This window comes from Macaca nemestrina, chromosome 11 (genome assembly GCF_043159975.1).
Source record: "Macaca nemestrina isolate mMacNem1 chromosome 11, mMacNem.hap1, whole genome shotgun sequence".
NCBI lineage: Eukaryota > Metazoa > Chordata > Mammalia > Primates > Cercopithecidae > Macaca > Macaca nemestrina.
In genome coordinates this window covers 17,266,341-17,292,429 of record NC_092135.1, presented here as the reverse complement: position 1 = coordinate 17,292,429, position 26,089 = coordinate 17,266,341, and the positions used below count along the sequence as shown (strand labels likewise).

At 37.1% G+C, this 26,089-nt stretch overlaps 1 protein-coding gene across 1 annotated transcript in view; it reads left to right on the top strand.

The window, feature by feature from the left end:
* LOC105492525 (actin related protein 3) overlaps positions 1-26,089 on the top strand; it is a 72,828-nt gene that overhangs the window by 7,142 nt on the left and 39,597 nt on the right. The window contains exons 2-3 of the mRNA XM_011759715.3: positions 16,766-16,821; positions 20,805-20,929. Coding sequence (XP_011758017.1) covers positions 16,766-16,821; positions 20,805-20,929 — 181 coding nt within the window. The remainder of the gene's footprint in view (positions 1-16,765; positions 16,822-20,804; positions 20,930-26,089) is intronic.

The window sequence follows — 26,089 nt, the reverse complement described above, 5'->3', positions numbered from 1 at the left end:
ACATTTATGAATTATTAGATAGGAGATAAGGCGATGTTATTGGATTGTTTTAAATTTAGTTCTTTAGGATAGTTACTAATATTAGTTTGTGTGCTGATTTTATAACTATGTGGGCCTTTATATCAGGAAACAACATAACTTACATAATTGACTAATAGCAGAGCAAAAAAAAAATCTAGTTTTTTTAAGATGATTTTGCAGAATTTTAATAATAATTTTGTTTCAGAATTTTCAAGATTCTTTCCAAACTGTTGATTTAAACTCAAGTCATTTTTGCATACTCCTTGAAACCAGGAAAGGAATAGCATGAATTTGTTTAGCCAGATGTATTCTTTTTTTTTTTTTTTTTTTAATTGAGGCAGAGTGTCACTCTGTTGCCCAGGCTAGAGTGTGGTGGCGTGATCTTGGCTCACTGAAACCTCCGTCTCCTGGGTTCAAGCTATTCTTTTGCCTCAGCGTCCCGAGGAGCTGGAATTACAGGCACCTGCCACGATGCCTGGCTAATTTTTGTATTTTTAGTAGAGATGGGGTTTCACCATATTGGCCAGGCTGATCGTGAACTCCTGAGCTCAAGTGATCTGCCCGCCTTGGCCAGATGTATTCTTTTAGCTTTCCTTCTGCGCCCCAACCCTAATACACCTGAGAAAAATATTCATCTGTTCGGATACTCAATATGCCATCTTTTCCTTCTGCCCAAGGACACTACCTAAACATTTTGTTTTTAAACATTTTGTCCTTGCTTTGGGACTTCATGTCATTTGTGAAACTGCGATACTCTTGGGAAGGGTTTTGATGCTTTTCAGTATTTAGTGTAAAGGAGAGGTTACAATGAGGAGGATAAAAGTCCTAGAAAGAGAATTAGGGTGCAAAAGACCTTGTAGTTTAGGGTTGGCTTAATCTACTGTAAATGTGTAAACCATGTTTTTAGTATTAGTGTATAACAGGACACAAGTGTTTGCCTAGTTATAGAGATTATTTTAATTAAATCTAGTGTGTTTTTCTTCTGCTATAAGCATTTTTAAAATTCAGTTACTCAGGGGTACGAATATAGCATTTTATGTGTATTTGTGAAACTTGCTTTAGTAAATTAAGGGAAATGCCTAATGACTCACGCAGAATTATAGAGCTGAAAAGGGATTTTGAGAGATAATTTAATCCACTCTTCATTTACAAATGAAACAGAGGCTCAGAGTTGAGAAATGTCTTTTGGGAGTGTTCCTAATTATTAATTGATAGTATTGTTGAATTCTTTTAAATTTTCTTGTGAGTTCACATTTATGAGTTACAGTAGTTGAAATGAAGTAGTTGGAATAACAGAATGTATTTTATTTATAGTTAAAGTAGTTTTAGTTGAGGCCTGCATCAGAATTCTTCAGTGTTTCGTTGTAATGCAGAGGCATACTGTGTGGCACACATGAGAAACTAATTTTATGTTTCCCAATAATAATGTTTTAAACCAAGTTTAGAGACTTTTTTTAAGTTGTACTCTGTAGGTGCCAGGACAGATGACATTCATAAAATGAATGCTGTTTTTAAAAAACTTTTTCTTTATGGTTTCAGAGATTTATATCTTTGGATTTTAGTTATTAAAGATGTGTTAAATGGGATGTGTACCAGCAGCCATTTCAAGGCCCTTTACACGTTTTGTTTTTTATGTTATTACTTTTTCAGAAGCCGTAGTTACTGTTATCTAAATCCCATTTCAAAGATAAGTAAACTGATAGTTAAGTGGTAGATTTAGAATTTTAGCCCTGGCATAGTCTCATTCCAGAGCTCACAACTCTACTGTTCCCTAATTGAGATACATCCAAGGAGAGTAGTCCAATTATTAGTCCAGTTTTTAAGAGTGTTCATTTTATACATACTTAAATCCAGAGCTACTAATTTTTAGTACAAATATGAAACATATAGGGAGGTCTTAGTGACCAATTCACTGATGTGATTAACCTATAACACATTAAAGTGAAATATGGATTTACTTACTGCTTATTTGCATATTGCAAGGACTGGTAATTGCTGATAAATTCGGACAGCTCAAGGAAATGATGCCTAATTACATATATCTTCAAAAGGAAGGCATACATATTTCTGAAGCTGCAATTTGAAAATGAATAATCTCCACTGAACTATATTTTACTCATTGTGTATTTTGTGCTCATTAATGACTGCACAAAACACAAATGAAAGTAAAAAAAAATAGAAGAACTTAAGAAAGTAATCAAGTATTTATTTCAATCTCAGTTCTATGCTGAACGCCATGGTATATACAAGAAAACTAAGGCATGATTTTATACTTGAGGTTTACAGTTTAGTTTCAAAGATGAAACTAATATGTGTGAAATAGTTATGGATGGCTTATTAGCATTTAGTTATTTGGGGAGATTAATAAGGGCTGTAGTATTTGGAGGATGATTTATGAAGAAGCCAAACTTGATCAGATCTTGGAAGAGCGTGAATAGGATGTGATCGATACATGGGAAGGAGGACTTCAACAATCTAGGATGTGAGCTAAACTGAAAGCTCCATAATGACAGGGTTTATTTCTTTTTCATTCATTCTCTATTCAAGTGATAGCCTCCTGCATGGTATTAAATAATTCCCAGTAAATATTTTACTGATGAAGGGAAGACATGAAGGAGTTTCAAAGTATTTGGGGGATGGGTCAGTTAGGAAATTGCCCTACCTGGAATTCAGATATTTCTATTGGGAGCTGTGGGACAGCAAGTAGTTTATTTACTCATCTTGCCTTATTTCAGAAGGATTTTAAATGGGGCAGAATGGTTTGCAATTTATTTGATAGGCAGTAGTAGATTGTGTAGATCATTAAGCAAAAGAATAATAAAAGGTAAATTTATGCAGTATTAGTCTGGGTCTAGTATTTTATTTATTTATTTATTTATTTATTTATTTATTTATTTATTGAGACGGAGTCTCACTCTGTTTCCCAGGCTGGAGTGCAGTGGCGCAATCTTGGCTCACTGCAAGCTCTGCCTCCCGGGTTCACGCCATTCTCCTGCCTCAGCCTCCCCAGCAACTGGGACTACAGGTGCCTGCCACCACGCCCAGCTAATTTTTTTGTATTTTTTTTTTTTGTTTTTTTTAAGTAGAGATAGGGTTTCACCGTGTTAGCCAGGATGGTCTCGATCTCCTGACCTCGTGATCCGCCCACCTCGGCCTCCCAAAGTGCTGGATTACAGGCGTGAGCCACCGCGCCTGGCCATTTTATTCTATTTTTAACAGCTTTATTGAGTTATAATTCACATACCATAAAGTTTATTCTTTTAAAGTGTGTAATTGAGTAATTTTTAGTATAGTCACAAGGTTGTGCAGCCATTTCCAGTCAATTTTATTTTATTTTTTAATGCCTGGATGCTACTTATTGGAATCTAGTCAATTTAGAACATTTTCATGACCCCAAAAAACCCCACACCCAGTGGCAGTCATTCTCATTACCTCTACCCTCAACCCTTGGCAAACACTAATTTACTTTCTGTCTTTATGGATTTGCCTAGTTTGGCCATTTCATGTAAATGGAATCATAGAATCTGTGGCTTTTTGTGACTGATTTCTTTCATGGGGCAACTGCTGACTGCTGTAGTTGTCTTCAGTGGGGATAGTTGGACGTGTAGCAAAGGCATCGGGAAGACATGGTTGAGAATCTTTGAAAGCAAAATTAAAGGAATGGGTAGAGGGATAAAGGGAGGCCTATGGATAAAGGAAAATCATCTTGGGAGGGAAATGTTTACCGAATACTTAGTGATTTCTATTCACTATTAGGTCGTTTAATACTTATGACAACCTCTGAATTTAGTTTTATTCCCTATGCATTAGGAATAGTCAATGATCACAGGATCACAGGCTAGTAAATGGTGGAACAAGCATTCACTAGTGTCTTTTTAATTTCAACGTTCATGTTCTTTTCTCCCCACTAGTGAAAAGCAAGTTAAGATTTTAAGGTTTAGGCTTGAAGGGACCAGGAGAATGTTTCTGTTGACACAGAGTAGGCGTCCAGGTTCTTGCTCTCAACAGTCCATCAGTATTTTTGTGTCAGGTTAAACATTGACTTGCATGTAGTGAGAAAAATATTGGAAGGAATTGGAAAAGTTTTTTAAACCATTGCTGTTTATCTTTATAGCTAATATTGTCTTACTCTACTTGACAAATTTCCCTGTGAATTAGCCACTACATTCTTACTTTAAAAGTGTCTGGCTGGGCACAGTGGCTCATGCCTTAATCCCAGCACTTTGGGAGGCCGAGGCCGGCGGATCACCTGAGGTCAGGAGTTTGAGACCAGCCTGACCAACATGGAGAAACCCCATCTTTACTAAAAACACAAAATTAGCTGGGCGTGGTGGCACATGCCTGTAATCCCAGCTACTTAGGAGGCTGAGGCAGGAGAATCGCTTGAACCCGGGAGGCAGAGGTTGTGGTTGGCCAAGATCGTGTCATTGTACTTCGGCCTGGGCGATAAGAGCGAAACTCCGTCACAACAACAACAGCAACGACAAAGTTTCTAACACCAGATTACCTTTTTGAGTTTTGGTATTGTATGACGAAAACTAAGTTGAGAATTGAGATATTATGGGAGTAGGCATTGGGATCAATTTGTAAAGCTCTATTTTCATTTGGGATTTATTTGGTAATCATATCTTACATAAAATTATGTAAGATGTGCTTTATTTTTATGATATGGTAAGGGTATAAGCAAGTCATTCATACTAGGATAGAATTATTTGAACTTTAGTGGTTGTCAGTATTAACGTTTTGGAAAGAGTTGTGCTAGATCCTTAAAGTCTCTTCTATCCTTAAGTTCTGGGGTCTTGTATTTATTTTGTTACATCATTTCGTTTGTTGAACTATTGAAAGTTAAAACTTGTTCCATATATAGAGGCACAGGCAGAGTAGATTTAGCATCATTCTTAAGGGCCCTATAATTTTCAGAATTATAATGGAACATTGGCTTCAAAGTCACCACTATATTAACCCCTAACAAGAGAGTATAATTGTACATGTTTTTAATGTACAAGCATTTGAAGTTTGTAAAATTAAAAATAATATCCAAGGCAAGGGATGTTAATGCTCTTACAGTACAGGCATAAATTGTTTTACTACTGAAAAAGGTTCTTTCTTTTAATGGATTTCTTTTCTTTTAGATAAGTACAGTCAATAATATAACAGATACCTGAATTCATTGTTTTAAGGAACAAAACAGCGTTATTGGTGACTGTCCCGGAATCCACTTCCCCTTTCCTCAGAGGCAATTACTGTTGTGACAGACTCACCTTTTTTTTTTTTTTTTGTATAAAACTCATCTTTCTTTTGCTGTTGATTTCTGCCAGTCCAGCCTCCTCTCTCACCTAGCCTTCTTATATTTCTACTGTTATTCTTCTAGTCACCAAGGCTTTGATAGCTTCAAAAGTGCTTTTGAATTCTTTTCTCTATATTCCTTTCTCTAAGCAAGTCATTTTTCAAGTCCCTTAAAACTTCCCTTTCCCAGCCAAAATCAGCATTGTAGATTTTTTTCATTGCTGCCTTAGTAAGAGCTTTTCTTTGTATTTAACTTGCTTCTCTAAGGCACAAAGAAACATTTTTGGTTTAGTTTTTTTTTTCTTTTTGGAGACAGAGTCTCTCTCTGTCACCCAGGCTGAAGTGCAGTGACGTGATCTTGGCTCACTGCAACTTCTTTCTCCTGGGTTCAAGCGATTCTCCAGCCTCAGCCTCCTGAGTAGCTGAAATTACAGGTGCTCATCACCACGCCTGGCTAGTTTTTATATTTTTAGTAGAGATGGAGTTTTGCCATGTTGGCCAGGGTGGCCTCAAACTCCTGACCTCAGGTGATCACCCGCCTGGACCTCCCACAGTGCTGGGATTACAGGCATGAGCCACTGCTCCTGGCCACAACGTGATGTTTTGATATAAGGAAATCTTGTGTCATGAGTCTTACAGTCAAGCTAATTAATGTATTTGTTACCTTTTTTGTGTGATAACACTTAAGATCTCCTTTAGGCAAATTTTAACTGTAAAATACTGTATATTATTAACTATAGTTACTATGCTATAGCTTAGATCTCTAGTACTTATTCATCTTATAACTGGAAACTTGTACACGTTGATCAACATCTCTCCAATTCCTCCATCTCTCAATACCTGGCAACTGCCATTCTACTTATTTCTCAGGTTCTATTTTAGATCCCCATATATGAATACATTGTTTTCCTTATCTTTGATTTTCAGTAGTTTGACTTTGTGCCTAAGTGCGGTTTTCTTTATATTTATTCTGCTTGGATGTTCTTGAGCCTCTTAAATCTCTAAATTTCTTTCACTAAATTGGGAAAATTTTTGGCTACTATTTCTTTTTATTTGTTTGTTTCTAAGACTGAGTCTGTGTCGCCCAGGCTGGAGTGCAGTGGCGCAGTCTTGTCCCACTGCAACCTCTGTCTCCGAGGTTCAGTGATTCTTGTGCCTCAACTTCCTGAGTAGCTGGGATTACGGGCTCGCACCACCATGCTCGGCTAATTTTTTTGTTTGTTTATTTTTGAGATGGAGTCTCGCTCTGTTGCCAGGCTGGAGTGCAGTAGTAGTGCGATCTCGGCTCACTGAAACCTTCACCTCCCGGATTCAAGCGATTCTCCTGCCTCAGCCTCCCGTAATTTATTTTTAGTAGAGGTGGGGTTTCACCGTGTTGGCCATGCTGGTCCTGAACTCCTGGCCTCAAGTGATCCGCCTGCTTCGGCCTCCCTAAGTGCTGGGATTACAGGCATGAGCCAACCCGTCTAGCCCGCCGCTATGTCTTTTAAAAAATATTTTTACTACACTCTCTTCTCCTTCTGGGACTTCAGTGTGTCACTTTTTCTTTTCTTTTCTTTTTTTTTTTTTTTTTTTGAGACGGAGTCTTGTTCTGTTGCCCAGACTGGAGTGCAGTGGCTCAATCTCAGCTCACTGCAAGTTTTGCCTCCTGGGTTCACGCCAGTCTCCCACCTCAGCCTCCCAAGTAGCTGGGACCACAAGCGCCTGCTACCGCACCCATTCAATTTTGTTACTTTATTTTTAGTAGAGACGGGGTTTCTTTGTTAGCCAGGATGGTCTCGATCTCCTGACCTCATGATCTGTCTGCCTGGGCCTCCCAAAGTGCTGAGATTATAGGTGTGAGCCACTGCGCCTGGCTGTGTGTGTCACCTTTTTGATATTGTCCTTGATAAGTCCCTGAAGCTCTGTTATTTTCTCTTTCTTTGTTTTTTTGCCCACCCTGTTTTCAGAATGAATAATTTCTACTGCTCGGCCTTTATTTTTGTTTATCTGGTGATATTTCCTTTATTATCAATTGCAAGTCTATGTTAATACTCATTGTTGATTCGAAGTCTTTATCTGATAATTCCAGCATTTGGGTCATCTTAGAATTGCCTTCTGTTGAGTGTCTTCTGGGAGAATGGGTTACGTTTTCCTGATTCTTCCTACGTGAAGTAATTTTGGTTTGTCAGAATGTAACACTCTTGTTTATTCATTCTCTTGTTAAACATTTGTTTTGCTTCCAGTTTTGGGTCTTTATGAACTATTCTGTTGTGAACATACATGTACACAATCATGTGGACAACTGTTTTTGTTTTTCTTGTGTGGATTCTAACTAGAGGTAGAATTCCTGGGTCAGATGGTAAGTGATTGCTAAATTGTTTTCCTAAGTGGCTGTATCATTTTGCATTCTAACTAGTAATGTTTTTACTTTTGTTGTTGTTGTTATACAGCCCTCCCTCTAACAAGTAATGTTTGAAAGCACCTCAGTGCACTTTTCATTTGCATTTAAAAAATCCCATGGAGTTGAGTATCCTTTTGTTTAATAACCATTTTTCTTTTTCTGGGAATGGTTAGTGTCTTTTGCCTTTCCTTTTTTTGTTTCCTCTCTTCCTTCTCCATCCCTCCCTTGTCATGAACATCTAGGTACCCTTTATATGTTGAAGAGATTATCTCTGTCTCTCAGTGTAGATAATTTTTCTCTATTACTCATTTTTTCTTTTGGCTACTTTAGGTGTGTTTTTGTAAAGAAGTTTTTAATCTTTACATAATTGAAATAAACTTTTTCAGTGTATGGATTTTAAGTTAGAAAGTCTCCTGCCCTCCAGGGTTATAAACTATATCACGTTTTCTTTTAAACCTTATATTTGATATATTTAGATTTATCCTGCTTTAACATGTGCAGTAGGTATCCAGTATTATTTTCTTTCTCATAACTGCTGAGGCTGGCAGGTCACGAGGTCAGGCATTCAAGACCAGCCTGACCAACATGGTGAAACCTCGTCTCTACTAAAAATACAAAAATTAGCTGGGCATGGTGGCGGATGCCTATAGTCGTAGCTACTTGGGAGGCTGAGGTAGGAGAATCACTTGAACCCAGGAGGCAGAGGTTGTAGTGAGCCAAGGTGGCGCCACGGGACTCCAGCCTAGGCGACAGAGCAAGACTCCATCTCAAAAAAAAAAAAAAAAGTGTGTGGTAGAATACTCATAAAGTTTACTGTTTAACCATTTCTAATTGTGCAGTTTAGTGGCATAAAGTACATTCACATTATTGTCTAGCCATCACCATCCTCCATGATCCAGAACTTTTTTATCTTCTCAAACTGAAACTCTACCCATTAAACAGTAACTTCCTATTCTCTCCCCACATGCAAAGTCCCAGGCAAATACCATTCCGCTTTCTGTCTTTATGAATTTGACTTTTCTTTTTTTTTTTTTTTTTTTTTTTTGAGGTGGAGTGTCACTCTGTCGCTCGGGCTGGAGTGCAGTGGCTGGATCTCAGCTCACTGCAAGCTCCGCCTCCTGGGTTTGCGCCATTCTCCTGCCTCAGCCTCCCGAGTAGCTGGGACTACAGGCGCCCACCACCACGCCCGGCTAGTTTTTTTTGTATTTTTTTTAGTAGAGACGAGGTTTCACCATGTTAGCCAGGATGGTCTCGATCTCCTGACCTCGTGATCCATCCGTCTCGGCCTCCCAAAGTGCTGGGATTACAGGCTTGAGCCACTGCGCCCGGCCGAATTTGACTTTTCTAGGTACCTCCTGTAAGTGCAATTGTACAATAGTTGTCCTTTTGTGATTGGTTTATTTTACTTCTACTGTATTCAAGGTTCATCCATGTTGTAAGCACGTATCATGTGTTTCCTTTTTAAGGCTGAATAATACTCCACTGGAAGTATATATCATATTTGGTTTATCCATTCACATGTTGATGGATGCTTGGGTTGCTTCCACCTTTTGGTTATTGCGGATATTGCTGCTATGAACATGCATGTACAAATACCTGTTCAAGTTCCTGCTTTCAGTTCTTTTGGGTATATACCCAGAAGTGGAATTGTTGGGTTGTATATTTAATTTTTGGAGGAACTATTTTATAGTTTTCCACAGCACTGCACCATTTTAAACTCTCACCAGCATTGCACAAGGGTTTCAATTTCTTTACATTTCCCCAACATTTGTTATTTTCTGTTTTTTTTTTTGATAGTAGCCATCCTAATGGGTGTGATGTGGTATTTCATTCTGGTTTTGATTTGCATTTTCTTTATTATTAGTGAGGTTGAACATCTTTTCATGTGTTTATTGGCCATTTGTATATTTTCTTTGGAGAAATGTCTGTACAAGTTCTTTGCTCATTTTTCAGTTGGGCTTTTTTCGATTGTTGTGTTGTTCTTTATTCGGGATATTAATCCCTTACAGATAGTGATTTGCAAATATTTTCTCCCATTCTGTAGATTGCCTTTGCACTGTGTTGACTGTGTCCTTTGATACACGAAGGTTTTTACTTTTAATGAAGTTTTTCTCTTTTTTTCTTTTGTTACTTGTGCTTTTGGTGTCATAGTCAAGAGATTATAGCCAAATTTAGTATCATGAAGCTTTTCACGTTATGTTTTTTTCTAAGAGTTTTATAGTTTTAGCTCTTGTGTTTAGGTCTCTGATCCACTTGGAGTTAACTTTTGTGTATGGTATAAGGTAAAGGTACAACTTCATTCTTTTGCATATGGATATCCAGTTTTCCAGCACCATTTGTTCAAAAGACTGCCCTTTTTTCATCTTAGTAGTTATGGCATCCTTATTAAAAATCATTTAATTATATATGTGAGAGTTTATTTCTGGGCTCCTTATTCTGTTAGTCCTTATGCCAGTACCATACTGTTTTGGTCACTATAGCTTTGTAGTAACTTTTAAAATGAGAAAGTGTGAGATCTCCAACTTTGTTCTTTTTCAAGATTATTTTGCCTATTCAGGATGCTTTGGGAGTCATATGAATTTTAGGATGGATTTTTCTATTTCTGCAAAAATGTTATGAGGATTTTGATGGTAATTGCCTGAATCTGTGGATCGATTTGGGTAAATAGCTTTCAGATATGCAAGTTTGTCCCAAGTCTGAATGCTATACTAAATGCAGTTGTCCAGATGGCAAAGTTAAGAAAAAAATGAAGCCATTTAAACCTATTTTTAAAGCTTATTAGGAGGGAATGAGATCAGATTGCTTACTAGCTGTCCAAAAAAGAGTTTTTGCCAAAAGTAACTTAGAGCAGGGGAGAAGCTGCTTTTATGAATTACTTTTTTGTTTATTTTTTATTGTAATTTTATAATAATTTTTTTAAAGACGTGGTCTTGCTCTGTTGCCCAACTGGAGTGCAGTGGGGCAGTCATAGCTCCTCCATGGCTCAAGTGATCCTCCCAGCCTCCCAAGTAGCTAGGACTACAGGTGTGAGCTGCTATGTCCAGCTGATTTTTAAATTTTTTGTGGAGATGGAGATCTCGACTTGTTGCCCAGGCTGGTGTTCACCTGTTGTCCTCAAGTGACCTTCCTGCTTTGGCCTCACAAAGTGCTGGGACTACAGGCGTGAGCCATCACACCCAACTCATAAATGACCTTTATGAATATCCAGGAAAACTTTACAGAAAATTGCAAGGGCTATGGAAAAATAAATTACACTGGTAGGATTTATAAATTCAAAGCAAAAATTTATTTTGGAAAAGTAAGGTTAAAACCGGGTTGTGGCCACGCGTGGTGGCTGACACCTGTAATCCCAGCACTTTGGGAGGCTGAGGCCGGCCGCTCACCTGAGGTCGGGAGTTGGAGACCAGCCTGACCAACATGGAGAAACCCTATCTCTACTGAAAGTACAAAATTGACCAGGCATGGTGGCTCATGCCTGTAATCCCAGCTACTTGGGAGGCTAAGGCAGGAAAATCGCTTGAACCTGGGAGGTGGAGGTTGCGCTGAGCCGAGATCTTGCCATTGCACTCCAGCCTGGGCAACAAGAGCAAAACTGTCTCAAAAAAAAGAAAACAAAACAAAAAACAAGAGCCTTGAATTTAAACATAGTGATTACATCCTTAAATTATAATTTTAAAAGTTCATATGTCAAGTGCCAATTAATTGTTAGGCAACAGTTTTTTTTTTTAGTCAAAGAAAAAGCGAGAAAAACTCTTCTACCATCTGCTTGTACAAAATTTCTTCTTTATGGTGACTATCTAATTTTTAGAGTTCATAAAAATATCTTAATAATACGTAGTTATTTCATGTGTAAAACTCAATAGAATTGGTAGGTTAATGGAGGCTAGTTTACATTTGAAAAGCTTTTATTTTGAAGTTTTAAACAAATTTAGTATTTAATATACTTTCTCATTTTTTTTCTTTTTTCTTATTATTATAAAGAAAATTCAAATGAAGTTTGTAAGCAAAACTTATATAGCTGTATCTAAATCCCCTCCAGTTTACTTGACTGTGCTTCTCTAATACTACTGTATTTTACTTGTGTTAATTTGAAAATGGTTGGGGATATACTTTGTCCCATTGTATCCTTTTAACTCAGTTCAGCATTTCCTTCAGGTCTTTCTGGACTCAACTTTTAAATCTCTTCTTGTCCTTAAATGTTTTGTATCTCCTATATGAGCGTTAAAATATTTTTATATGAGTGTTAAAAAGTATTTTTTTTAGTCTCAGATTTCTACGGTTCTATTCTTATTTTTAAAATTATTGCAGTGTATTTTCTGTATGCTTGTTCTCTGAACTTTGACTTGTGGTTTTTTTTTTTTAGTTTCAAATCTTAATTTTTAAAGTTTGCTAATAATATAAGACAAGTGGTTTTAAAGAGTGATGTTTTTTGGTCATTCAGCACTTTCCTCCCTGATGGAGAAAATGTGAGTTTTGAAGGTTGAGCCTTCAAACCTTTTTTAAAAGTTTAGGAGATAACTTTATTTTTTTAGATTGTATCCTGTACCACATTTTTTTTTTTGAGCCGGGAACCAAATTAGTTTTTAGAGTCTAAGCAATTTATAAAGTTAAGTAAACTGTGATATTTCCCCTCATATTTTTTTTTTTTTTTTTGAGACGGAGTCTTGCTCTGTCACCCAGGCTGGAGTGCAGTGGCCGGATCTCAGCTCACTGCAAGCTCCGCCTCCCGGGTTTACGCCATTCTCCTGCCTCAGCCTCCCGAGTAGCTGGGACTACAGGCGCCCGCCACCTCGCCCGGCTATTTTTTTGTATTTTTTAGTAGAGACGGGGTTTCACTGTGTTAGCCGGGATCGTCTCTCGATCTCCTGACCTCGTGATCCGCCCATCTCGGCCTCCCAAAGTGCTGGGATTACAGGCTTGAGCCACCGCGCCCGGCCTTCCCCTCATATTTTTTAAGAATTGGTGAAAATACTGTTGTCTTTGATTATTATCAAATGCTGTAATTTAGCAGTCTGCAGAACTAATGTAGACAGACTTTACATGATTTAGTTCTCTTGGGATATTAAAAATTTAAATCTAAGGTAGTAGAACATTAGTTGCTGCTCCCCAAAATGTAGTGGATTATTTTGCTGTGGCATTTAAAATGCATTAGAGGTAATTAAGTAAATTACGGTATATCCATACAGTTGGATACCATATGCATTTATTTTTGTGTTTTGGGAATAGCATATTTGTTTTATGTATTGACTGTTTTGTATTAGGTTCATTCGATCCTTTTGGTGTTTATTATGAAAGTAATTCATTGATGAATATACTCAGCCTAGGAAATTCGATTTTGGCCAGGAATGGGGTCTTGATCAGTCTGGTAAGCTAGTTAAATGAATGTTTCTTAAGGGAATTTCTACTGCAGTGTGGTCTGTACTTCAAATATGACTGTTGTATTTAGGAGATGGTATTTACACACATAAAAATATGTGTGACTTGTAGTTGAAATGAAGAGTAATTGAAAGAAAGGATGCCTGATAGTTAAAATGATCAAGAAAGACTTCCTGGAGAAGTTTTAAGTTGTGATAAAAGCTTTTCTTTTCTTTTTTTTTTTTTTTAAAGCGGGTGCAGTGTGAGCGTAGATAATGTGGGGGAAGGGGAATGGACAAGATACAGGGGAAAAAAGAGTAGCAGGTGTAGTTAAGCTTAGAACTGGGTTTATGTAAGCAAGTGATAGCAGATGCTTATAAAAATTGGAAATGATTATGGAGAACTTTAATATTCAGCTGCAGGAATCAGAGAATGATATAATTGTTCATGTGGATGGACCTTTAGGAACAATTTTACAGTGAATAATTTTACAGAAATGGAAACAAGCTTGTACTTAATCTTGTAGGCAATAGAGCATCATTTGAAGATTTTTGAGTTAGGCCGTTTGAAATTGGGAAATACATATTTGGTCTTCAACCCTGTTTTCAGACATACAACTCCTAAAATTCTTAGAAACTCCAAAGTGATGTCTGTTTGAGTGCTAATGGGATGACTGTTGGCTGGCAGCCTCTAGGTAACTTCAAGATGGGGCTGGTCACTTGAAAGACTGAGGCATGATTAGTGAATTGGGACTTCCAGCCCCACCCTCCAACCACTGGGGCTGAAGGTTAAGTTGATGAACAATGGTTTAATCAATCCTGTCTGCACTGAAGCCTTTATAAAAACCCCAAAGGACAGGATTTGGAGAGCTTTCAGATAGCCGAACACGTGGAAGTTCTGGGAGGGTGGTACGCTCGAGAGGGTGTGGAACGTCCACGTCTCTTCCCACACACCTCACCCTGTGTGTGTCTTTATCTGTATGCTTTGTAATATTATTTATAGTAAACCAGCTAATGTGTTTCTCTGAGTTTTGTGAGCCACTTTAGCAAATTAATTGAACTCAAAGAGTTCATCTTCAAGCTGGTGAGTCAGAAGTTCCAGAGGCTGGGGCTTGTGACTGGTGTCTGAAGAAGAGGGGCAGTCTTGGGGACTGAACCTTCAACCTGTGAATTCTGATGCTATCTCCAGGTAGATAGCACTGGAATTGAATTGCAGAACACCCAGCTGGTGTCCACTGAAGAACTGATTGCTTTTTTGTTGTTGGGAGAGACCCTGCACACATTTGGTGTTGGGAGAAACCCTCCACACATTCGGTCACGGAAGTCTTCTGTGTTGATTGTTGTGGTGGTGGTGTGAAAGCAGAGGAAAAAACAATTTGAGCATTGGTTTTTAGGTATATTATTCTCTTGTCCTTTGTAGGAGTTCTAGAGTTGAAAATACTGTTTTGTCCTGTTTTAGGGTATTGTTGGATATAGCAACTTGAATTGCAGTGGTGACAAATAAGAGTAAAAGTAGAGAGATTAATATATGGGATCAGACCAAGGAATAGTTAGGTGTTAATAATTCACTAAGTATTTGTCAGATAGTAGTAGGCTTTTAGATAGAGTGTTTTAGTTCAACAGTTTTAGACTGCCTTGTATTTAACAAGTTTTTATTTTCATATAGTATACTAGTCAGTTCCATTTGTCCACTGGTAAGGTATTAAACTATACTGGATGGGAAGGAGAGCACCTAACATAGTAGGAGCAGTGTTAATAGTGGCTTGGTGGCATGAAATGGGTTGGAGTGTTGAGAAATTGTCGGCTGTTTTTATGGTTAAGGAGTTTAATGTGGTGTCAGGGCAGCTGGGAGAGGTCAGAGGCCAAATAATAAATGGACTTTTTTGTGTACCTTACAAGGAAATTTTTGTTTTGTTTTGTTTTGTTTTAAAAAACATGGACAGGGGGGAACTGTTGAAGAGGTTAGTCAGTAGACCAATATCACTTTTTTTTTTTTTTTTTTAAACAGATTACGGTTTCCCCTTATTTTTGATGATTTACTCTATTTGGCACACCCTTTTTTTTTTTTTTTTTTTTTTTAGACAAAGTCTTGCTCAGTCACCCAGGCTGGAATACAGTGGCATGATCTTGGCTCACCGAAACCTCCGTCTCATGGGTTCAAGCAATTCTCCTGCCTCACCTTCCTGAGTAGCTGGGATTACAGGCGCCTGCCACTACGCCCTGCTAATTCTTGTATTTTAATAGAGATGGGGTTTCCCATGTTGGTCAAGCTGGTCTCGAACTCTTTACCTTAAGTGATCGTCTCTCCTCGGCCTTGGCACACTCAGTTCTTGAACTTAATTTAGAGGCTAAAATATTCCCCAAAGGTATTATTTATTTATTTGTTTATTTTGTGAGACAGAGTCTCATTCTGTCTCCCAGGCTGGAGTGCAGTGGTGTGATCTTGGCTCACTGCGACCTCCACTTCCTAAGTTCAAGCGATTCTCTTCCCTCAGCCTCCCAAGTAGCTGGGATTACAGGTGTCCACCGCCACGCCTGGCTAATTTTGTATTTTTAGTAGAGTTGGGGGTTTACTCATGTTGGTCAGGCTGGTCTTGAACTCATGTCCTCAAGTAATCCACCTGCCTCAGCCTCCCAAAGTGCTGGGATTACAGGCACGAGCCGCTGCTCACAGCCTAATTTCTATAGTTTTAGTAGCGAGGGTGTTTCACCATGTTGGCCAGGCTGGTCTCAAACCTCTGTAGCCCAGTAAGTTTTTTTTTTTTTTTTTTTTTTCCCATTTTATCTTAGAAAAAAAGATTCTACAGATATTAAGAGTCCAAGAATGTCACAGCAATTACCTGTCTGCTATTTAGCAGTGAGTTTGAATATGGAATAAAATAAAATGTTATATTCTCTTTAAAGCCTGCTTACAGTTAATAGCTTTTCCCACATAGCTAGAAAGTGTCCAGCTATCTCCTAAGTAGCCCCCACATACTGCTTGTCAGAGCTCAGCTTTTATAATATCTGATCCTTATTTATGTTGTTGTTATTTTGTTAGAAGAATATAGGCCAAATCTGCTGTGACAAAACATTAAATATTTAGTTTGGTATGAAATGATGTACAGTGAAAAAAATCTCCCTCTCATTTCTGTTCATCACCTCCCCAGTTCCCTTTTTTGGAGACAACCAAAATTATTCTTGTATAGTCTTCTAGAGATATCTTGTGCCTATACAAAATATTTTATATGTTTTTACTCCTCCCCATTACTTTTATACAGATATACCATACTTGATACATTATTCTGTGTCTTTGTTCAATTAGTAATACATTTTGGAAATTGTTTCATATCGCTGTACTAAGAGCTTCCTCAGTCTGTGTTTTGTAGCTGCATAATGTTCCATAGTATAAACTTAGCATATTTCAATAGTTTCCAGTTTGATTGTTATTTCCAGTCTTTTGCTGTTAGAAGCAAGATTGTAGCTAATGACCTTGGTTGTATATTATTTCACATATATTCCTGAAGGATCAATTTCTTGAAGTGGAATTTCTTTTCAAAAGCTCTAGGCATTTATAATTTTGATACAATTGTGAAAGTGTGGTTAAATGAAGTGAAACTATGGAGTTTGGTATATTATTTACCTACGATGGAATCTCACTTCATAACAAATGAAATTCCAAGAAATAAATGTGTAATTGCTAAAATATTAGTGAAATCTTATAAATTATTTTGTTTTGCAGGTATACAAAACTAGGATATGCTGGAAATACAGAACCACAGTTTATCATCCCTTCCTGTAAGTATTTCTTTTAAGCCACAAATGAGCTGATTTAAAATATCTCCTTCCCTTATAATTTAAGTAAAAGAAGTAATCAGTTCTGAAGTCCTGTAAGATTTAGTCCTTTAAAAACATGATTTGCTAAGTTCTTAAGTGTAGCCTCATTATTGTACCTCTGACCATTCATTTCAGCTTTCTGTTTAGCTCCCCATTGTCTACCAAATATCTCTTTTTAAAGAAAAAAAGAAATGAACTGATAATAAAACAGTACCCCCATTTTTAGGGTGATACTGTAGTTAATAGTATGTGGGTATAACTAATTATCAAGTAGTCTGTTCCTCATCATATACCTATGAAGACTGTCCTTTGGTTTGTGGATATGACTACTTTTTGCAAGGCCTATATCTGTTGACATCCTCACTGAGTGTCCATGTTTCAAAATAAGGATGGAAGGACAGTATCTCACCTTTAGAGATGTTGACCTCAGCTATTTTCTAATATCCTATAACCATACTGTTGTATATTATGTCTTTAGAGTATTTTTGTTTTATCCTGTTTTTGTTAATCTTGCTTAAGCTGACCATTAACTTTCAGTAGTTTTTAAAAAATATTCTGACATTGGTTTGTTAGTGCTCTTGTTTGTTAGCATAGATCTGTTCCTCGATGAACGTAGTTTTACACTTTTGACTTGCAAACAGTTCACGTTTTTTGTACATAATATAGTAACACTTCTGATCTATTTGTCTTACATCCAAATTAAAACTTTTGCATACCAAATGACAAACCTTTTGAGCCATTGCTTGATGATTCTCACTCCTAGATATTTTAATTTTGAGAGTGTCACTAATTTTTCACAGTCTTATTTATGTGACTGAATTTTTTGTATTTCATTGTTACTCATTTATGAAAATAAGAAAATGGAGAAATGAATATGTAGAGAGTAATGAAAGCAGTGTATGTTTCAGAATCAATGAGGTTGAGAATAAGATAGGTATTGTTATGCTTTGCCAAAAACTGGATCTTTAGTATCGCTTGAGTATTCATTGGACACAAGAGGTCAACTGTTGTGTCATTTGTGTAGTAAGAACAAAATTAAATGTGTAACATTAAAGAAATAACACTGGCCGGGTGCGGTGGCTCAATGCCTGTAATCCCAGCACTTTGGGAGGCCGAGGCAGGCGAATCACGAGGTCAGGAGTTCGAGACCAGCCTGACCAACATGTTGAAACCCGTGTCTACTAAAAATACAAAAATTAGCCATGCATAGTGGTGCGCACATGTAATCCCAGCTGCTCAGGAGGCTGAGGCAGGAGAATCACTTGAACCCGGGAGGTGGAGGTTGCAGTGAGCTGAGACCACGCCACTGCATTCCAGGCTGGGTGACAGAGCAAGACTCAGTCTCAAAAAAAATAAAAAATAAAATAAAAAATAAAAAATAGAAATAGAAATACACTGTCAAAATTGCACCTAAAAGGGGAAATGTTTTTAGGGTTTTTATCCACTCCTTACTTTCTAGAAACAAACTTATTTGACTTTTGCGTTTCTCATATTTTGATACACTTTTCTAGAAATCAATGATGTAAGAACTTAGGCTACTACTTAAATCTAACACTTTTTTAAAACCCAGAATAGATTTTAGGTGATACTGATGAAACAGCTCATTCATGTGAGTCTAGTGACCTTTATTATTACCTTTTAAATATTTTATTCATGCATGTTTGTTGTCTGCTGAACATGAAGAACAGGTTTGCTTTTCTTCATAGTTTTTCCCACATTTATATGTCAATACATTGATTTTTTTTTTTGTCTGTTTTAAGAATTCAGTGATACATGTTGGCTTTATTGCTGACTAATATAGAGGTACTTCTTTGGGCTAGTACTTGACTTTAGTTGTATTTCAGTTTAGTGTTAGACCATTGTGTATGTACTTACTGGTTTCTTTAAGCTACCGTAACAAAGTACCAAAACCTAGTTGGCTGAAAACAACAGAAACTTACAATTCTGGAGTCCAGAAGTACAAAATCAATGCGGCAGCAGGATCGTGGTCTTGCTGGTGTCTTCTAGCTTCTGAGGTTTCCTCAGGATCCTTGGCTGGTAGAGGCATCACTCCAGTCACGTGGCTGTCCTCTTGCTGTGTATCTTTAGATCATCATCCTTCTGTGTGTCTGTGTTCAAATTTTCCCTTTCTATGAGGATACTAGTCATATTGGATTAGGGGCCACCTTGATAATCTCGTTTTAACTGAGAAGACTCTGTTTCCAAACATAGTTACATTCTGAGGTACTGGGGGTTAGGACTTCAACATATCTTTTTGGGGGTGCACAATTCAACCTGTAACAATGCTGATGGCTTTTAACCTTTTGTGTATAATCTTTTGTTATGATTGTTTCAGGAGACTACTAAAGTTATTTCTGCCATCTTAGCAAAATTGGTTTTGGTTATATTCTTAAATGACTGTGTTAACTTTTTATTGGAGGCCTACATAATCTTGATTGTTTGAACCATTGGATTTCATCGCTGTTGAATTCATTTTTTATTTTATCTCTCTGCCAAAATATGAAGTCTTTGCTATGACTTGTTGCAGTATGTTAAAAATTCGTTTGCCTGGTATAAGAAAGTTTTTGATTCTTGAGTGTTTTTTCTTACCCAGTTTTAATGCTGCAGGTACAGTGTTTATAATTAGCAGATAAAGACATTGCCACTATCTTTTACTGATGAGTATTGATATTTGATCTGGAAAGCCTATGCGACTGGTTCCAGGCTTTTTTTTTATATACATGTATATTTACTTTTAGGAAATTTATAGTGAGCCACCCGGATGTCTATGTACATTATAAGTAAATTGCTAGAAAGAATTTCTGGCATTTAGAAGGACTAGATAGTGGATTTTTTTTTTTTTTTTTTTTTTTTTGAGACGGAGTCTTGCTCTGTCGCCGGGGCTGGAGTACAGTGGCCGGATCTCAGCTCACTGCAAGCTGCGCCTCCCGGGTTTACGCCATTCTCCTGCCTCAGCCTCCCAAGTAGCTGGGACTACAGGCGCCCGTCACCTCGCCCGGCTAGTTTTTTGTATTTTTTTAGTAGAGACGGGGTTTCACCGTGTTAGCCAGGATGGTCTCGATCTCCTGACCTCGTGATCCGCCCGTCTCGGCCTCCCAAAGTGCTGGGATTACAGGCTTGAGCCACCGGGCCCGGCCTAGATAGTGGATTTAAAATGTTTTTTCTTCCAGTTATTTTCTGCCCACTTTCTTAAGGATATAGCTGTTACTAAATGAAAGTAACAGTTGCATGCCAGATCAGTTTAAGTGCATTCAGACAATTATTTTGAATGAAGAACTGAACTTGAAGGATGCATACATTTATAACTTAATCTAAAAATACATAACAAGTTTTAGCTTTGAAACTGTATGCTGGATTTCTGAAATTATTTAAGGATATTGTTGTGGGTTTTACCTAAATGAATTCAGATTTCCTTTTGTGTATGTAGTTTAACAGATCTGTATTACATTTAAATTACTAGACCACAATAGTAATTACTATTACTAGACCCAATCAGTATTACTAGACCCAATAGTGATAGGGTAGAGATATAAAGAAAGTTGAAAAAATTATCCTTGAAGTTTTTTTCTCATTTGTGTTTTTCAGTTTTTTCTTTCCAGTTGTTCATCAAGCATATGTGGACTTGGTGGGATTACAGTTTTACTCAGAATCTAAAGAGGATTTTTATAATTTAAGAAATATATATTTGAAACATTCACACAGATTTTTTTTTTTTTTTTTGGCTTTTTGCATTTGAGTCCTTGTCTCTGAGTGGGAGTTGAGGTTTCATTGTGTAAAATGAATTTTGTCACTAGTTTCTTATGGTTTTTGTGAATTAGTTTGACAATTTAAATATGCTAGGTCATGTTTTACTTTGTAGCACTTTGTAATGGAAGAAGTGTAAGGTAAAAGTTTGTCTCATTTGAAGAAGATGAATTATTGGACATGTCTTACTTATTTTAAAGGTATTGCTATTAAGGAGTCAGCAAAAGTGGGTGATCAAGCTCAGAGGAGGGTGATGAAAGGTGTTGATGACCTAGACTTCTTCATTGGTGATGAAGCAATAGAAAAACCTACATATGCAACAAAGGTATGTTTTCATGATTTCTATAAATAACATTTTCAAAAATTAGTTTGTTCAATGCTTGTGCCCTCTGGAATACACTCTATAATAGATCTTATTAATATCCTCAAACCTCTTCTCAGTAGAAATTTCTTTTTCCCTGTGGCATCCTTCCCTGTTGCTTTGACTTTGCTTTTTTTTTCTTTTTCTTTTTTTAATAACCCCTAGAAGGAAAAATTTAGCCCTTTCAAATGAGCAGTTATTATTTTTCCACACCCACTGGATCTCAGGGCTCTCAATAAAATTAGCTTTACTTCCACATTGCTACTTCTGCAAACATTTTTTCCACGTCTTTATTCAAACCTATACCATTTTTCTCTTTTTTGAAGCTTATGCCATCTGTAAGTGCTGTTCTGTTTCTCCCTCTTTTTCTTTTTCCCTTTTTCTTTTTTACCCTTTTCCTTCCCTCTTTTATTTGAAGTGTAAGTATGTAAGTGTTAATTATATAGTTTGAAGAATTTTTATGACTGTAATCATAACAGGTAGAGATACAGAACAAATCTAGTAACCCTGAAGCTTTCCTTGTACTTGTTCACACAGTCACTACTCCAATCCCGCAAATAAATAAATGCTATTCTGACCTTTATCATCTTATTTTTTGACACTGACTTTGTCTGGTTTGTAAATATCCTCCTTTGTACTTCTTCCCTTCTCATAATTTATTTATTAATGAACAACTAATAAATACTTTGTAAAATACTTTGCCAAGTATCATGAGTAAAATGGTGTATAAGAAAAATAATTCCCCTGAGTTCAAGGCTATTATAATGTGGTGGACTTCAAGGCTATTATAATGTGGTGGAAGACATTGAAGAAATAATTACAAGTGTGTTGGGGATTAGAAAAAGGGAAACATACACAAAGTGCTCTGGACATGTATTACAGGAGTAGCTAACCTAGTGTGGGGATTCAGGAATGTCCTCGAGGAGTAAATCTTTAAGCTGAGGCTTGAAGAATAAAATAGGAGTTAGCTGCTGAGGTAGGCAGGCTGAGTTGTTTTAGGTAGAGAAACCAATATATGAAGAGGCTTTACCATATGAGGGAGACTAGAAATGCATGACCAATATGCCTGAAGCATGGAGAATGAGGTAGAAAGAAGTGAGGAGGCTGGATAGGTAGGCCAGGAAAGAGCACTGTAAGTGTTGTGAGACCATGCTAAAGAATTTGAACCCTATCCTATAGGTAACATTAATGAATATACCTAGAGGAATAATTTTTGCGCTTAAAGTGCAAATATTGGAATCTACCTGTTTGAACTTGAATCCTGTCTATGCTAATTTCTAACTTTGTGATATCATTCAGTGACTTAATCTTTCTTAATTTTGATTTCTTCGTCTGTAAAATGGAGATGTTATTAGTACTTCAGGATTTTTTTTCTTTTTTCTTTTCTTTTCTTTTTTTTTTTTTTTAACACAGAGCCTCACTTTGTTACCCAGGATAGAGTTCAATGGCGTGAACATGACTCACTGCAGCCTTGATAGCCCAGGCTCAAGTGATCCTCCTACCTCAGCCTCCCAAATAGCTTGGACTACAGATGCATGCCACCAGGCCCGGCTAATTTTTTGTATTTTTGGTAGAGATGGGGTTTCATCATGTTGACTGGTCTTGAACTCCTGGGCTCAAACAATTTGTCCCCTTGGCCTGCCAAAGTGCTGGGATTATAAATGTGAGTCACCACGCCTGGCCCAGGATTGTTAAAAGGCTTAAGGAGATGTGTATAAAGAAATTGTTATACTCTACTGCTTTGAACATAATGATTACTCTGTATATGTTGGCTATTTTTACTTATAAAAGATTACTCAGGCCACGTAGCAATGAAGAGAAATTATTTGGGTAAGATAAGCATGATTCTGGGGAAACCAGATAATTGACTATTGCTGTAGTCTAAGCAAGAGATATTAGTGACGGCAGTAGGAATAGAAAGAAATGGAAATTGTGTATGTGCAATCACACACGCAGACATTTAACTTTTATTGTAGAAAACTTCACATGTCAAAGAAGAGAAAATAATATCATGAACCCCTGTGTGCGTACACACAACTTTGGCGGTTATCATCTTTGGACAATCTCATTTTGTCTATAATCTTTCCACCCCCAGCCTCCAATTATTTTGAAGTAAATTGTACATACTATTTCACTTACAAATATTTAACTCTTAAATATGAAGACTTCTAAAAAAGAAAAATGTGACACCTTAATTTAGTGTGCAGTTTCTTTACGTGATATCTAGTTATTGCTTAAATTTCTTTGATTATTTTCTATATTGGTTATTCTATTTGAATCAGCATTAAAATGTGGTCTACTCACTGGGTTTAGTTGATAAATCTCTTAAGTCTCTTTTTATCTGTAGGTTCTTTTCCCCGTGTGTTATGTTTCTTTTCTTTTTTGTTCTTGCCATTTATTTATGGAAAAAAACCTGGAAGTCTTGTAAACTTTCCTATATTGTAGGGATTCTGATTATTACGTCCTCATTGGGTCGTGTAACACGGTACCCTATTTCCTATATTTACTTTTTGTTCTTGTAAATGGTAGTTAAATAAAAGTCTGATTAGATTTATAGGAGATTTTTGTTGGTTTTGACAAGGGGAAAACAGTGGATAATTAAAGAGTAACAGGGCGTGATTAATGGGATATTGGTGATAAGCTAGATGTATCAATTGAGGGTAATTCCCAGCTCTGAGATAGTCTTTTTATCCCTTATCTGCTGAAATTGAGAAATTTAAAGGAGAAACATCTAAAAATTATTTTATTTTTTTGAGACAGTGTCTCACTTTGTTACTCAGGTTGCAGTGCAGTGGCACAATCACAGCTCACTGCAGCCTCAAACTTCTGGACTCAAGAGATTTTCACACTTCAGCTTCCTGAGTAGCTGGGACCACAGGCGTGTGCCATCATGTCTCACTAGTTTATTTTATTTTTATTTTTGAGATGGAGTCTTGCTCTATCTCCCAGGCTGGAGTGCAGTGGCATGATCTCACCTCACTGCAACCTCCACCTCCTGGGTTCAAGCGATTCTCCTGCCTCGGCGTCCTGAGTAGCTGGGATTACAGGCATGTGCCACCACGCCCGACTAATTTTTTGTGTTTTTAGTAGAGATGGGGTTTCACCATTTGGCCAGGCTGGCCTTGAACTCCTGACTTTAGGTGATCTGCCCACCTTGGCCTCCCAAAGTGCTGGGATTACAGGTGTGAGCCACTGCATCCAGCCTTTTATTTTATTTTTTGTAGAAACAGGGTCGCCTTCTGTTGCCCATGCTGGTCTCAAACTCCTGGGCTCAAGTGACCCTCCCACGTTGGCCTCCCAAAGTGTGGGATTACAGGCATGAGCCACTGCACCTGGCTTTTGAAAAATTTTTACTTGTCATACAATAATTGTACATATTTATGGAGTACGTATTGATGTTTTGATATGTACAATGTTTGGTGATCAAGTCAATTTAAGTAGCATATTTACCTCAAACATTTATTTTTTGTGTTGAGAATACTCAGAATTCTCTGTTCTATCTAAAAATATATAATAAATTAACTGTAGTCGTCCTATAGTGCTATAGAACACTAGAACTTATTCTTCCTATCCAGCTGTAATTTTGTATCCTTTATTCAAGCTCTCCCTATTCCCTTCTTTCCCCTCCCCTTTCCAGCCTCTAGTAACCACTTTTCTACTCTCTACTTACATGAAATCAGTTTTTTTTAGCTTTTGCACATGAATGAGAACATGCAATATTTATCTTTTAGGTCCTGGCTTATTTCACTTAATGTCTTCTTAGCTCATCTGTGTTGCCAGGAATGACAGGATTTCACTCTCTTTTTATGGCTGAATAGTATTGTGCATATATACTGCACATATGGACACTGAGATTGATTTCATATTTTGACTATTGTGAAGAGTGCTGCAATAAACATGAGGGTGCAGGTATCTCTGATATAGTAATTTATTTTCCTTTGGGTATATATCCAATATTAGGATGGCTGGATCATATGGTAGTTCTATTTGTGGTTTTTTGAGGAGCCTCTGTACTATGCTTTATAGTGGCTTTACCTGTTAACATTCCCTCCACAGTATATATGAGTTCCCTTTTCTCCACATCCTTGCCAGCATTTGTTTTTTTTTTTTTTTGTCTTTTGGATAATAGCCTTTCTAACTGTGGTGAGATGATATCTCTTTGTGGTTTTGATTTGCATTTTCCTGATGATTAGTCATGTTGGACTTTTTTTTCATGTATTTATTGGCCGTTTGTGTGACTTCTTTTGAGAAATGTCTATTTAGATTATTTGCCCTTTTAAAAAATCAGTTTTTTTTTTTTTTTTTTTTTTTTTTGCTGTTGAATTGAGTTCCTTATATATTCTAGATATTAATGCCCTGTCAGATGTACAGTTGGCAGGCATTTTGACCCATTTCATAACTTGTATTTTCCTTCTGTGATGATTTTCTTCACAGAAGCATTTTAGTTTAATATAATCCCATTTGTCTATTTTTGCTTTTGTTGCCTGTGTTTCTGAAGTTGTATTTGTAAAATCTTTCCCCATAGCAATGTTGTGAGAAGTTTCCCTTAAGTTTTCTTCTAGTGCTTTTATAGTTTTGGGTCTTAGATTTAAATCTTTAATTCATTTTGAGTTGATTTTTGTATAAGGTGAGAGCCAGAGGTCTTGGTTCATAATGAGAAACACTTTTGACTGTGGTAGTATAGAGAGGAGAAAATAAGTTTAATTTTGAACACATTCTGTTTGAGGTACCTGTGATACATCTGAGATTTTGTTAGAGTCAAATATGTGGATTTTGGAGCTAAGAAACAAGGCAGAGCTGGAGACAGAGATTCAGAAGGTGTCAATTACCTTAGAGGGGATGAGATTACCTAGGGGAGCATTTCACAGGGGAAGAGAACTAAGACAGAGCTTGAGCAGTGTACCAGTTAGGTTTGAGTAGAGGAGGAAAAGTCTGTGAAAGAGACTGAGAATGCATGGGTAGATATGCAGAGGTAAACACTGTAGAATGGTGCTGAGATGAGCTAGAGCCCATAGGTAATTTGCTGTCTTTAGCTACAAGGTGGTCATTTGTAACCTGAATGAGAATAGTTTTAGAAGAGTAGTTGGGCTAGATGGAAGTAGTCTTTTGAGTGATAGACCAGGA